This window comes from Lutra lutra, chromosome 3 (genome assembly GCF_902655055.1).
Source record: "Lutra lutra chromosome 3, mLutLut1.2, whole genome shotgun sequence".
Lineage (NCBI taxonomy): Eukaryota > Metazoa > Chordata > Mammalia > Carnivora > Mustelidae > Lutra > Lutra lutra.
The window spans coordinates 96714786-96730529 of record NC_062280.1 but is presented as its reverse complement, the minus strand read 5'-3'; the positions used below and the strand labels follow the sequence as shown (position 1 = coordinate 96730529).

General features: G+C 35.8%; 1 protein-coding gene across 3 annotated transcripts in view; it reads right to left on the bottom strand.

Annotated features, from left to right (window-relative positions):
• The window catches only part of ZRANB3 (zinc finger RANBP2-type containing 3), a 329435-nt gene that overhangs the window by 142306 nt on the left and 171385 nt on the right, over positions 1-15744 (bottom strand). For all 3 annotated transcript variants that reach the window (XM_047722507.1, XM_047722509.1, XM_047722508.1), the window contains exons 4-6: positions 14188-14366; positions 8687-8918; positions 4933-5018 (exon numbers count right to left, since the gene is read on the bottom strand). In XM_047722507.1, coding sequence (XP_047578463.1) covers positions 4933-5018; positions 8687-8918; positions 14188-14366 — 497 coding nt within the window. The remainder of the gene's footprint in view (positions 1-4932; positions 5019-8686; positions 8919-14187; positions 14367-15744) is intronic.

Genomic DNA, 15744 nt, shown 5'->3' with positions numbered 1-15744 from the left:
CACGACGTCAATAAAAACTAACCTTTCAATAATCACCCTCAATGTGAATGGCCTAAATGCTCCCATAAATTGGCACAGGGTTGCAGACTGGATAAAACAACAGGACCTGTCCATATGCTGTCTACAAGAGACACATTTGGAACCTAGAGATACAACTAGACTGAAAATGAAGGGATGGAGAACCATCTTTCATGCCAACGGGCCTCAAAAGAAAGCTTGGGGTAGCTATTCTCATATCAGATAAATTAGATTTTTAAGCTAAAGACTGTATGTAGTCAGAGATACAGAAGGACTCTACATCATTCTTAAAGGGTCTATCCACCAAGAAGATCTAACAATTGTAAATATTTAGGCCCCCAATATGGCAGAAGCCAACTACATAAGACAACTGTTAATCAAAATAAAGATTCACATTGATATGTATACATTAATTGTAGGGGATCTTAACATGCTACTCTCAGTAACAGATCATCTAAGCAGAAAATTGATAAAGAAACAAGAGCTTTGAATGACACATTGGACCAGATAGACTTCATAGATATATACAGAATATTCCACCCTAAAACAACAGAATACTCATTCTTCCGAGTGCACATGGAACTTTCTCCAGAACAGACCACATACTGGTTCACAAATTAGGGCTCAACTGATACCAAAAGACTAAGATTATTCCCTGCATACTCAGACTACAATGCTTTGAAACTGCAACTCAACCACAAGAAAAAGTTTGGAAGGAATTCAAACACTTGAAAGCTAAAGACCATCCTGCTCAAGAATGTTTGGATCAACAGGAAATCAAAGAAGAACTTAAACAATTCATGGAAACCAATGAGAATGAACACAAATTGGTCCTAAACCTGTGGGATACAGCAAAGGCAGTCCTAAGGGGGAAATACATAGACATACATCCAAGCCTCCCTCAAAAAAAATTGAAAAATCCCGAATACACCAGCTCTCTTTACACCTTAAGGAACTGGAAAATTAACAACACATTAAGCCAACCCCACACTCAAGAAGGGAAATAATCAAGATTAGAACAGACACCAATGAGTTAGAAACTAGAGATATGGTAGAACATATCAATAAAACTAGAAGCTGCTTCTTTGAAAGAATTAATAAGATCGATAAGCCACTAGCCAAACTAATCCAAAAGTAGAGGACCAAAATTAATAAAATTATGAATGAAAGGGGAGAGATTGTGACTAACACCAAAAAAATAGAAACAATCATCAGAAATTATCAACATTGATATGCCAATTAGTTAAGCAACCAAGGAAAAAATGGATACATTTCTGGAAACCTATAAACTACCAAGACTGAAATGGAAGAAATTGACAACTGAATAGACCAATATCTACTAAAGATTGAAGCAGTGATCAAAACCTCCCAAAAAACAAGAACCCAGGACCTGACAGATTCCCTGGGGAATTCTACCAAACATTCAAAGAAGAAATAATACCTATTCTTTTGAAGCTGTTTCAGAAAATAGAAACAGAGGGAAAACTTCCAGATTCTTTCTATGAAGCCAGCATTACCCTGATCCCCAAACCAGGCAAAGACCCCATCAAAAAGGAGAATTTCAGACCAATAACCCTGATGAATATGGATGCTAATATTCTCAACAAGATCCTAGCTAATAGGACAGAACAGTACATTAAAAAGAATATCCACCATGACCAGGTGGGATTTATCCCTGGGATGCAAGGGCGGTTCAAGATTCACAAATCAATCAGTGTGACAGAACAAATTAATAACAGAAGAGAGAAGAACCACATGGTCCTCTCAATTGAGGCAGAAGAAGCATTTGACAAAATCCAGCATCCATTTCTGATTTAAACTCTTCAAAGTATAGGGGTAGAGGGAACATTCCTCAATTTTATAAAATCTATCCATGAAAAACCCACAGCGAATATCATTCTCAATGGAGAAAAGCTGACAGCCTTCCCTTTGAGATCAGGAACATGACAAGGATGCCCACTCTCGCCACTCTTGTTCAACATAGTACTAGAAGCCTAGCAACAATGATCAGATAACAAAAAGAAATAAAAGGTATTCAAATTGGCAAAGAAGAAGTCAAACTGTCTTTGCAGATGACATGATATTTTATATGGAAAACCCAAAAGACTCCACCCCTAAACTACTAGAACTCATACACCAATTCAGTAATATGGCAGGATACAAAATCAATGCACAGGAATCAGTTGCTTTCTTATTCACTAACAATGAAAATAAAGAAAGGAATATCAGTTACTATAGCACCAAGAACCATAAGATACCTAGGAATAAACCTAACCAAAGAGGTAAAGGATCTGTACTCAAGGAACTACAGAACACTCATGAAAGAAACTGAAGAAGACACAAAAAGATGGAAAAACATTCCATGCTCATGGATCAGAAGAATAAACATTGTTAAAATGTCTATACTGCCCAGAACAATCTATACTCTTAATGCCATCCCGAACAAAATTTCACCGGCATTTTTCAAAGTGCTGGAACAAACAATCCTAGAATTTGTATGGAACCAGAAAAGTCTCTGAATTGCTAAGGAAATGTTGGAAAAAGAAAAACAAAACTGGGGCCATCACATTGGCTGATTTCAAGCTTTACTATAAAACTGTAATCACCAAGACAGTATAGTACTGGTACAAAACCAGACAAACAAGTGGAACAGAGTAGAGAGCCCAGATATGGACCTGCAAGTCTTTGGTCAAATAATCTTCGACAAAGCAGGAAAAAATATCCAGTGGAAAAAAGACAGTCTCTTCAATAAATGGTGCTGGGAAAATTGGACAGCTCTGTATAGAAGAATGAAACTTGACCATTTTCTTACACCATACACAAAGATAAACTCAAAATGTATACAAGACCTCAGCGTGAAGCAGGAATCTATCAAAATCCTAGAGAACATAGGCAGTAACCTCTTTGACACTGGCCACAGCAACTTCTTTCAAGACATGTCTCCAAACACAAAAGAAACAAAAGCGAAAATGAACTTTTGGGACTTCAAGAAGATCAAAATCTTCCGCACAGCAAAGGAAACAGTCAACAAAACAAAGAGGCAACCCATGGAATGGGAGAAGACATTCGTAAATGACACTATAGACAAAGGGCTGATAGTCAAGATCTATAAAGAACTCCTCAAATTCAACACTCAAAAAACAGATAATTGCGTCAAAAAATGGGCAGAAGACATGAACAGACACTACTCCAAAAATGGCTAACAGACACATGAAAAAATGTTCATCATCATTAGCCATCAGGGAGATTCAAATAAAAACCACAGTGAGATACCACCATACACCAGTTAGAACAGCCAAAATTAACAAGACAGTAAACAACAAGTGTTGGAGAGGATGCAGAGAAAGGGGAACCCTCCTACACTGTTGGTGGGAATGCAAGCTGGTGCAGCCACTCTGGAAAACAGCATGGAGGTTCCTCAGAAAGTTGAAAATAGAGCTACCCTATGACCCAGGAATCGCACTACTGGGGATTTACCCTGAAGATATAAATGTGATCCAAAGGGGCATGTGTACCTGAATGTTTATAGCAGCAATGTCCACAATAGCCAAACTATGGAAAGAACCTAGATGTCCATCAACAGATGAACGGATAAAGAAGATGTGGTGTGTGTGTGTGTATACACACACACACACACACACACACACACATATACACACACACACACAATGGAATACTATGCAGTCATCAAAAGAAAATGAAATCGTGCCATTTGCAATGACCTGGATGGAACTGGAGGGTATTACGCTGAGTGAAATAAGTCAATCAGAGAAAGACAATTATCAATATTATCTCTCTGATATGAGGAATTTGAGAGACAGGGCGGGGGGGTTTGGGGGGTAGGGAAGGAAAAAATGAAACAAGATGGGATTGGGAGGGAGACAAACCATCAGAGACTCTTAATCTCACAAAACAAACTGAGGTTTTGCTGGGGGGTGGGGGTAGGGATAGTGTTGTTGGGTTATGGACATTGGGGAGGGTATGGGCTATGTTGAGTGCTGTGAAATGTGTAAGCCTGATGATTCACAAACCTGTACCCCTGAGGAAAAATAATACATTATATGTTAATAAAAATAATTTTAAAAAATTAAAAATAAAGCTACACCCCAATGTTCATAGCAGCAATGGCCACAAACATCAAACTGTGGAAAGAACCAAGATGCCCTTCAACAAACGAATGGATAAAGAAGATATGGTCCATATATACAATGGAATATTATGCCTCCATCAGAAAGGATGAATACCCACCTTTTGTATCAACATGGATGGGACTGGAGGAGATTATGCTGACTGAGATAAGTCAAGCAGAGAGAGTCAATTATCATATGGTTTCACTTACTTGTGGAGCATAAGGAATAAGGAGCATAAAGAATAGGAGAAGGAAAGGAAAAGTGAACTGGGGGAAATCGGAAGGAGAGACGAAGCATGAGAGACTGTGGACTCTGAGAAACAAAACTGAGGGTTTTGGAGGGGAGGTGGGTGGGGAGATGGGGTGAGCCTGGTGGTGGGTATTAAGGAGGGCACATATTGCATGGAGCACTGGGTGTGGTACATAAACAATGAATCTTGGAACACTGAAAAAAATTTTTTTAAAGATTTATTTATTTATATGAGAGGGAGAGAGAGAGAGCACAAGCCCAAGGGGTTGTGGCAAAGGGAGAGGGAGAATAAGTCCCCCCTGCTGAGCAGGGAGCCTCATTCGGGGCTCGATCCCAGGACCCTGGGATCAGTATCTGAGCCCAAGGCAGACACTTAACCGACTAAACCACCCAGGAGCCCCACAAGATTTTACTTAAAGAAATTATTCCATAGCTACAAGTTTGAAAAGCACTGGAGCCAAGAATGACTAATAAAACCCTTATGTTCACAGTAAATATGTAAGAATTAAAATTTATAGAAAGTATTTTGTCATACCTGATATGTGCATTACAGTATCTTTTGGCATACTCGGTCCACGTTCCAAATTTTTGTGGAAAGAGAGCTTCAATCTGCATGAAAAGCTGTAACAATACAAGTTTTCTCAATATGTAGCAGTATTTTCAAGTAAATATTATTACTATGATAAATCTAGTTTAAAAAATAGCAAATAGTAAAGTCTCCTCCTTTTCCTCCATCCACCCATCTCTGCCATCCTATTCTTCAAGGGTAACTGCTATACTTTTCTCTAGTATACATTTATATATCTTGCATGCCTACATAGGGATATGTATATATTCTCTTTTATTCACATGAGGATGATATTATACATATAAAACTATGATTTTGTCCCCTAAAATATGTCTTAGACATCATTAGAGTATATCTATTTTTACTTAGTTTTGAAAAGTACCTAAGCAATGGTATTAGTATAATAAAGCACCATTTAAAGACTCATGGCAACCATTATTACACAGAAGTACTATAAGATATTTAAACAGTCTCTTGATCATGGACATATAGGGTATTTCTAGCTTTTACACAATTATAAAAGTTAATAACTTCAGGTAAGTCTATGGGTGTGTATGTGTGCATTCATATATATGTAGGTGTAGGTATATGTATCTACATCTCATCTATCACTCATTTATCTATTTATTCATCCATCCATTCACCCACTCACCCACCCACCAATCTGTATTTCCATAAGATGAGTCCATAGGATATATTTTCAGAAATGAAATAGGAGGTTTAAAATATATGTTTTTTGAAGTTTGATGGATGCTACTGTGCTATATACTGTAAAAAGCAGGTCCCAGCAATAGCATCATGAAATCTTTTCATTTTTATAACTTGAGAGGTTGCACATAGTAGTGTCTCACTGTTATTTTAGTATACTTTTTTTTGAAAGAGCTGCTTTAGTGAGAAACAATTCATATACCACTTTCATTATTCACACTTGTAAAGTGTACAATTCAATGGCTCTTTGTATATTCACAAAGAGCCTCAATCACCACTATCTAATTCGTTTTTTAAAAAATTTATTTATTTGACAGAGAGATCACAAGTAGGCAGAGAGGCAGACAGAAAGAGAGAGAGAGGAGGAACAGACTCCCTGCCAAGCAGAGAGCCCGATGTGGGACTTGATCCCAGGACCCTGAGATCATGACCCGAGCCGAAGGCAGAGGCTTAACCCACCAAGCCACCCAGGCGCCCCACCACTATGTAATTCTTAAATATTTTTATCACAACAGGAAGTCCATACCCATTACTAGTCATTTCCCATTCTCCCTCTCCATCACTCCCGGCAATCACTAATCTGATTCCCATTTCCATTACTTTGCCTTTCTGAATATTTCACATAAACAGAATCATGTAATATGAAGCCTCTCTGTCTGACTTCATTCACTTAGCATAATGCTTTTAAGGTTCACCCATGCCGTAGAATGTATCAGTATTTCATTCCTTTTTATAGCTGCATTTTCATTATCCATTCATTAGTTATGGACACTGGCTTCTTTCTACTTTTTGGATATTATAAATAATGTTACTATGAACATCTGTATATAGTATTTTTGTGAACTTATGTTTTCATGTTCTTTGGGTATAAACTTAAAAATGGAATTCTACATCTTCTGGTAACTCTATTTTTAACTTTCTAAGTAATTGCCAGTATGTTTTCCAAGGAGTGAAATTTATAGCTATATATGTCTCCATTAAAAAAGAAAAAAGAGGGGTGCCTGGGTGGCTCAGTTGGTTAAGCAACTGCCTTCGGCTCAGGTCATGATCCTGGAGTCCCAGGATCGAGTCCCACATCGGGCTCCCTGCTCAGCAGGGAGTCTGCTTCTCCCGCTAACCTCTCTCCTCTCATGCTCTCTCTCTCATTCTCTCTCTCTCTCAAATAAATAAATAAAATCTTTAAAAAAAAAAAAAAGAAAGAAAAAAGATCTCAAAACAATTATCTAACTTTCTACCTAAGATACTGGGAACGAAAGAGTACACAAAATGCAAAACAGACAAAAGGTATAACATAATAAAGACTAGAATGGAAATAAACAACATAGAAAATGGAAAAACAACAGAAAAAATAATCAATGAAACCAAATAATTGGTTTTGGAAAGAACAAGAAAATTGAGAAAATTTTAGCTTAGACTAACCAAATTAAAAAAGAGACAGAGAAAAGACTCAAGTTACCAAAGTCAGAAATAAATGAGGGGACATTACTATCAACCTCACAGAAATACCAAGGATTATAAGGGAATATTATGACCAGCTGTATGCTAATAACTTAGATACCTTAGATAAAGTGGAAAAAGACACAAAGTGTCAAAATGACTCAACAAGAAATATACAATCTGAATAGACATATATTCAGTGAAGAGACTGAATGATTAATTTAACAACTATCCACAAAGAAAAACTCAGGCCCAGATGGCTTATCCACTAAATTCTACCAAATACTTAAAAAAGAAGTAATACCAATGTTTCACAAACTCCTCTTAGAAAAGGAAAGAATACTTCCCACCTCATTCTGTGAAACCAGTATTGTCTTGTTACCAAAAACAAAGGTAAAACAATAAAACTACAGATCACTCTTGTGAATATACACACAAAAATCATCAGCAAAATAAAGCAAAGTGAATTCAGAAACAAATAAAAGAATGACATACAGTCAAGAGAGATTGATCATGGAATGTAAGGTTGGTTTAACATGTGAAAATGAATGAATATAATATACCCTATCAATAGTTACCTCCCATAGTTTGTTTACTAATCAGTAATAAAAATGGCTATTGTATGTTGAGTGCTTACCATGTGCTAGGGCACAGAGAAAGATACTTTCAAATCAGTATATCCTTTAACTCTTAAAACCCTACAAGACAAAAAGTACGTTTTTTTCTATGACTCAGTGTCCATTAACGGAAAGGGCTTCTCTAAGGTTACAGTGACCCTTACAGACTCATAAGAATTTCATCCACCATTTCTTCTTTCCAACCCTTTAACTACTCCATAATCTACATAGCTCTTAGAGTGAGACTTTGTGCTCAGTGTGGAGCCCTAAGCAGGGCTCATCCCACAACCCTGAAATCATGACTTGAGCCAATACCAAGAGTCCAATGCTTAACTGACTGAGCCACCCAGGCACCCCTCAAACATGTATCTTTTTTTTTTTTTTCTTCAAAGATTTTATTTATTTGACAGACAGAGATCACAAGTAGGCAGAGAAGCAGGCAGAGAGAGAGAGGAGGAAACAGGCTCCCTGCTGACCAGAGAGCCCTATGTGGGGCTCGATTCCAGGACCCTGGGATCATGACCTGAGCTGAAGGCAGAGGCTTTAACTCACTGAGCCACCCAGGCGCCCTCAAACATGTATCTTGAAGTAAAGGGGAAACAGAAAGAAGTTCTGTAATGTAATTGCTAAGATACAAAATGGATTAAATTCCAATCCTAAGGAGCTTATAATGTCAAAGAAACTGGATAAATGAAGACTAAAAGCGTATGAGAATCACAAGAAAACAAATGTGATTAATATTACACATGTATACTAAATACGAAAACCTTATGCTGAAAGTAAAAACTACTTTTTTTATACATGCACAAGCACAGGTAAGGTTCACATGTAAACAGAGAAAACAATCATAGTAAAAGATGTATTTAATCATTAATAACAATCTAGAAATTCCCAGTGATTTTTTTTTGGGGGGGGGCGAGAGATTCTTTTTTTAAGCCAAAATTTAAGGATTTTAATACCTCTTCAGGTCGTCCCAAAGCTGGAGTTCCTGTAAGAAGAATGGCTCGTTTGGCTTTCTGTATTATTGGCAATAGGATCTTGCTGCGGGCTGCATTCCTGGACTTCATGTAGTGTGATTCATCCACTATAACTACTTCGAACTTCTGAGTATTCAATGCATCTATCAGAGTCTCCGCATCTGTGGTTAAAAGACCATAACCCAGAACTGTCACTTTGCCAGTCGATATTCTCCTAGAAAGAAAAAATATCTATGTAATTTAAAAATATTAATCAAGTAATCAAGTTATCATAACACAACTCTTTGGGAGAAGGAAAATAAAGAAAATAAGGGGAAAAGTAAAAGAGATGGTATTACACTGCTAAAACTAAAATTCTCTTAAGATTTGACAGTTTTCAGGTATGATTAATCAGAATCTAAAATTTAAGGTTTTGGTTAACCAAAACTAAATATTGGTTAAATGCTCTTTGGAAGAGTTTGACGTCCACAAAGCCACATTTTACTAGGATAAGGACATTATCCTATAAGAATATTTATTTCTAGAATCATGGATAAAAGGGATACTTAAATATTAGCTGACTATTCATTGAAGCCTTCCCACAAAGAGGATAGCAGTATTTTTCAAGCCCGGTGCTACTGGAATTTTGAAGACAATACTTAGTATTGCAGGGCTGTCCAGTGCACTGCAAGGCATTTCGTATTCCTGGACTGTCACACTAAAGGCCAGCAGAGTGCTTGAAATTGTGACAACAAAAATTCACTCGCTGAGGGGTGATCCAAAGCATAGGAATGAGGAGTGGAGGATACAACTTTATGCAGACAAACATTGGCCTAAAGAGACTGCTCATATTTTGAAATACTTAATTATTCATATATCTATAGTATTTTTTCCCAGACTGTAATGAAATTATTCATGTACATATTTATCTCCTTTGCTACCTCATAAAACTGATGAGGACAAAGAATATGTCTTACTCGTCTTTGTATATATAGTGCTAGGCTCCTAATCAGTTTGTAGAATGAAGTAACTAGATAAATAAATACATTAATAATAAAACACATTACTTTTGCATTTTCTGTATCACCAGTAAAAATATAAAGGCTAGAGTCAATCTTCTGCAGTTCTGTACCCCTTAAGAGAAATGGCAGAGCTTCTAAATAGTACAACATAACAATATAACAATTGCATTCAAAATTTTTAAAATTTATTTATTTTTAAAATTTTAATTCCAGTGTAGTTAACATACAGTGTTATATTAGTTTCAGGTATACAATATAGTGCTTCAACAAGTAATCATCAAGGTACGAGTACTCTTAATCACTGTCACTTATTTCATTCATCCACTCCAACCTACCTCCCCACCAATAAGCTTCTGTTTTTTTCTCTACAGGTAAGAGTCCATTTCTTGGTTTGTCTCTTTTTTCTCTCCTTGTTCACTTGTTTTGTTTCTTAAATATCACATACAAGTGAGATCATTGATACTTGTCTTTCTCTGATTGGCTTATTTATTTAGTATTATAATCTATAACACTGCAGGTTGGTATAAATGCAAGATTTCATTCATTTTTATAGCAGAACAGTATCCCATTGTATGTGCACATATATATACACACCACACCTTCTTCATTCATTCATCCACCAGTTGGCACTTGGGCTGATTCCATAATTTGGATATTGTAAATAATCCTGCAATAAACTAGGAATGCATATATCCTTTGGAATTAGTGTTTTCATATTCTTAGGGGAAATACCCAGTAGTGCGATCATATGATAGTTCTATTTTTTTATTTATTTAAATTCAACTTAGTTAACATAAAGTATAGTATTGGTTTTAGGAATAGAATTTATTGATTCATCACCTATATATAACACCCAGGGCTCCTCCAAAAAGTGTCCTCTTTAATGCCTATTACCTATTTATCACATCCTCCCAGCCATCTCCCCTCCCTCAAGCCCCAGTTTCTTTGTATTTAAGAGTCTTTTATGGTTTGCTCCCTATCTGTTATCTTATTTTGTTTTTCCTTCCCTTCCTCTATGTTTATAGGTCTGCTCCTTAAGTTCCACATATGAGTGAAATCATACAGTATTTTTTCCTCTGACTCATTTTGCTTACCATAATACACTCTAGTTCTAGTTACGTTGTTGCAAATGGCAACATTTCATTCTTTTAGATTGCTGAGTAATATTCCATTGTTTATACATACCACATCCTCTTTATCCATTCATCAGTCGATGGACATTTGGGCTCTTTCCATAATTTGGAAATTTTTGATAGTGCTATTGTAAAGTTAGGGTGCATGTGCTCCATTCAATTAGCATTTTCGTATCCTTGGATAAATACCTAGTAGTGCAATTGCTGGGTTGTAGGGTAATTCTGTTTTTAAGCTTTTGAGGAACCTCCATACTGCTTTCCAGAATGGTTATACCAGTTTTCATTCCCACCAACAGTACAAAAGGGTTCCTCTCTCTCTGCATCCTCAACAACATCTGTTATTTCCTGAGTTGTTTATTTTAGCCATTCTGACGGGTGTGAGGGTGGTATCTCATTGTGGTTTTGATTTGTATTTTCCTGATGGCGAATGATGTTGAGCATTTTTTCATGTGTCTATTAGCCATCTGGATGTTTTCTTTGGAAAAGTGTCTATTCATGTCTTCTACCCAATTCTTAACTGCCAATTATTTGGTTTTTTTGGGTACTGAGTTTGGTAAATTCTTTAGAGATTTCAGATACTAGCCCTTTATCAGATATGTCATTTGCAAATATCTTTTTCCATTCCATCAGTTGCCTTTTAGTTTTGTTAATTGTTTCCTTTGCTCTACAGAAGTTTTTATTCCTTTGCTGTGCAGAAGCTATTTATAAAACCAGCTGAACCAGTACTATACTGAATAACAGTGGTGAGAGTGTACATCCCTGCTGTATTCCTGACCTTAGGGGGAAAGCTCTCGGTTTTTTCCCACTGAGGATGATATTACCTGTGGGTCTTTTGTATATGGCCTTTATGATCCTGAGGTATGTTCCTTCTATCCCTACTCTCTTGAGGATTTTTATCAAGAAAGGATGCTATATTTTGTCGAGTACTTTTTCTGCACCTATTGAGAATACATATGGTTCTTATTCTTTATTAATATAATCCCATTGATTGATTTGCGGATATTGAACCACCTCTGCAGCCTAGAAGTAAATCACCCTTGATTATGGTGAATATGAACTGTTGCATTCAGTTAGCTAGTATCTTGTTGAGAATTTTTGCATCCATGCTCATCAGGGATACTGGTCTGTAATTCTCCTTTTTAGTGGGGTCTTTGTCTTGTTTTGAGATCAAGGTGACGCTGGCCTCATTTAACAAGTTTGGAGGTTTCCCATCCATTTCTACTTTTTGGAACAGCTTCAGAAGAATAGGAATTAATTCTTTAAATGTTTGGTAGAATTCCCCAGGGAAGCCATCCAGCCCTGGACTCTAATTTGTTGGGAGATTTTTTTTTTTTTCAAAGATTTTACTTATTTGACAGACAGAGATCACAAGTAGGCAGAGAGGCAGACAGATAGAGAGGGGGAAGCAGGCTACCTGCAGAGCACAGAGCCCGATGTGGGGCTCGATCGCAGGACACTGGGACCATGACCTGAGCCGAAGGCAGAGGCTTTAACCCACTGAGCCACCCAGGTGCCCCTGTTGGGAGATTTTTGATTACTGATTCAATTTCTTTCCTGGTTTAGAGTCTATTCAAATTTTCTATTACTTCCTGTTTCAGTTTTGGTTGTTTTTATGTTTCTCGGAATGTGTCCATATCTTGCAGATTACTCAATTTTTTTGGCATATAATTACTCACAACAGTCTCTTATAATTGTATTTCTGAGGTTTGCTTGTGATCTCTCTTCTTTCATTCGTGGTTTTTTTTTTTTTTATTTAGGTCCATTCTCTTTTCTTTTTGATAAATCTGGGTAGGTGTTTCTCGATTTTGTTAATTCTTTCAAAGAACCAGCTTCTAGTTTCATTGATCTGTTCTACTGTTTTTTTTTTTTTATTTCTATATCATTTATTTATGTTCTAATTTTTATTATTTCCCTTAATTATTTCCCTCAGCATTATTTGCTGTTCTTTTCCCATCTCCTTTAAATGTAAGGTTAGGTTGTGTATTTGAGGCTTTTCTTGCATCTTGAGGAAGACATGTATTGCTATATACTTCCCTCTTAGAACTGCTGTTGCTGATCCCAAAGGTTTTGGACTGTCATGTTTTCATTTTTATTTGCTTCCATGTATTTTTAAATTTTTCCTTTAATTTCCTGGTTAACCCATTTAACCTCCATGTATATGTGGTGTTTGCAAATTTTTTCTTGTGGTCAAAAAGTTTCATAGCATTGTCGTCTGAAATATGCATGTTTATGATCTCATTTTTTTTACACCCATTAAGGCCTGAGTTGTGACCCAATATGTGATCTGTTCTGGATAATGTTCCATGTGCACTCAAAAAGAATGTATATTCTGCTGCTTTAGGATGAATGCTCTGAATATGTCTGTTAAGTCCCTCTGGTCCAGTGTGTCATTCAAAGCCCTTGTTTACTTGTTGATTTTCTGCTTAGATGATCTATCTGTTGCTTTGAGTGGGGTGTTAAAGTCCTCTACTATTATTGTATTATCAATGAGTTTAAGTTTGTTATTAACTGATTTTATAATTGGCTGCAACCAAGTTGGGGACAAAAATATTTATAATTGTTAGATCTTCTTGTGGGATAGACCCCTGTATTGTGATACAGTGTCCTTCTTCATCTCTTATTTCGGTAATTGGTTTAAAATCTAATTTGTCTGATATAAGAGTGGCTACTCCTGCTTTCTTTTGATGTCCATTAGTATGGTAGATCGTTCTCCATCCCCTCACTTTCCATCTAGAGGTGTCTTTGGGTCTAAAAGGAGTGTCTTGTAAACAGCATATCAATGGGTCATGTTTTTTTAATCACTCTGATACCCTATGTGTTCTTAATGGAGCATTAAGTCCATTTACATTCAGAGTAGTTATTAGAGATAGGAATTTAGTGCCACCATATTATATATAATTATGAGTTACATATAAAACTTGCCTATTAACCAACAACTTGGAAGGCAAAATCTGCCATTGCTGCAGACAATAAAAACTCACAAGCTTCATATTAATTTTCAACCCCCAAATCGCCAGTTTTAAGTATATTTCAAGTACATATGAAATAGATATATTACATAAATCTTCAAAAGTATATATATTTCTGTTTACTTTTAAATTATATGCTAAAGGAATTTAACATCAAATATACTTTTGGGTTTTAGATAAATAATTCATTTTAAAATGTTTAATAATTTAATAATAATCATTATTAAATTACATTTTAAAATGTAAAATAAAATTCTCCATACTATTCTCTTATTTCTAAATTATGACTTACATGTTATACTTTATTCCAAACATCAGTATATAATAAATACATGCAAGGCTTTTTTTTACCCGCTTAATGATCAAAAAGTTGTTCTTACCCCACATCAGTTTTATTCTGAATAACATTCACACCTTCTGGACCCAGCTCTGGGATCCATTTCTCTATTTCTTCTGCCCAAGGATATCTCAGAGATGAAGGGACCACTATTAAAAGAGGCCATTCCTCCTTATAGAAGTAAGCAATTGCTATTGCCTGGATTGTCTTTCCTAGACCCATCTAAAATAAAAAAATAAATTTAAAAATACATAAATACTTAAGTAAATAAATGCTGAAATATTTTAATGAAAATATTAATCAAAGATTTACTTAAGAGTATTACCATCAAAATAATTTTCCAATGTAAAATTAATTTAATCACATAGTTAATAAAAAGCACAAGATTATGATGACCTTTAAAATTCATGAAGCAAACTATGTTATTTTCTAACCACTTATGACTGGACTTAGAGACAAAATAACCTGTTATTTAAAATATTAGTTATACTGAATTTATATAACTTAATTTTATAAAGATGTATATGACCATTTATAAGTTCATCTCTTAGAACAAGGATAAATACCTTACCTATACATCACAGTATCATGTTTCTTTAAAGCTAGAGTAAGCCCTACATCATGCACGTTTTACAAAAGAAAGAAGCATAGAGTAGTTAAATTCTCTATTCAACCTAACAGTTAACTGAATGCAAAACTATTGTGAGAGCTGAGGTGTCTGGTGTCTTCCCACTTAATTGTTTTCACACTTATATCATAATGTCCCATTTCTAAGCATTACCCATTTAAAAAGTAGTTACTAAATCAATGTTTTTAGTGGTTTTGTTCTTCATAGCCAGAATCTGAAGACAACCCAAACATTCTTCAACTGGTACATGGATAAAAACTGGGGTATATCCATGTAATAGAATACTATTTAGCAACGAAAAGGGAGCAAACTATTGCTATATACAACAACAAGAGTGAAACCCAAATCATTTTGTTAAAAGAAAGAATTCAAACTCAAAAGCCACATATCATATGATTCCATGTTTATGTTATACAGAAAACACATCAGAGTCAAGGAGTGGGAGGACAGCAGCAAGCGGGAACTTTTGGGATGATTGGGCTGCTTTGAATTTTGATTGTGATGACAGTTACATGTCTGTACGCATTTGTCAAGTTATAGAATTGCTCATTTTTTTTTAAAGATTTTATTTATTTATTTGACAGACAGAGATTACAAGGAGGCAGAGAGGCAGGCAGAGAGAGAGGGAGGCAGGCTCCCTGCCAAGCAGAGAGCCTGATGCAGGGCTCGGTCCCAGGACCCTGAGATCATGACCTGAGTCAAAGGCAGAGGCTTTCACCCACTGAGCCACCCAAGTGCCCTGAGAATTGCTCATTTTTTAAATAAATTAACCTAAGAGAGTGAACTGCACCTCAAAACACAGACTTTTTAAAAAAAAAAAAAGGTAGTTATTATTGTGGACATAAGAGAAAGAGAGACTAAAAGATGTAAGTACTCCTAACTTGATGTGTCAAAGAGAAAAAAGATATAGATACTTAAAACAGTTAATTTAAAATGAGTTTTAAATGCTGAGCAAAATTAAAGAAAAGACAA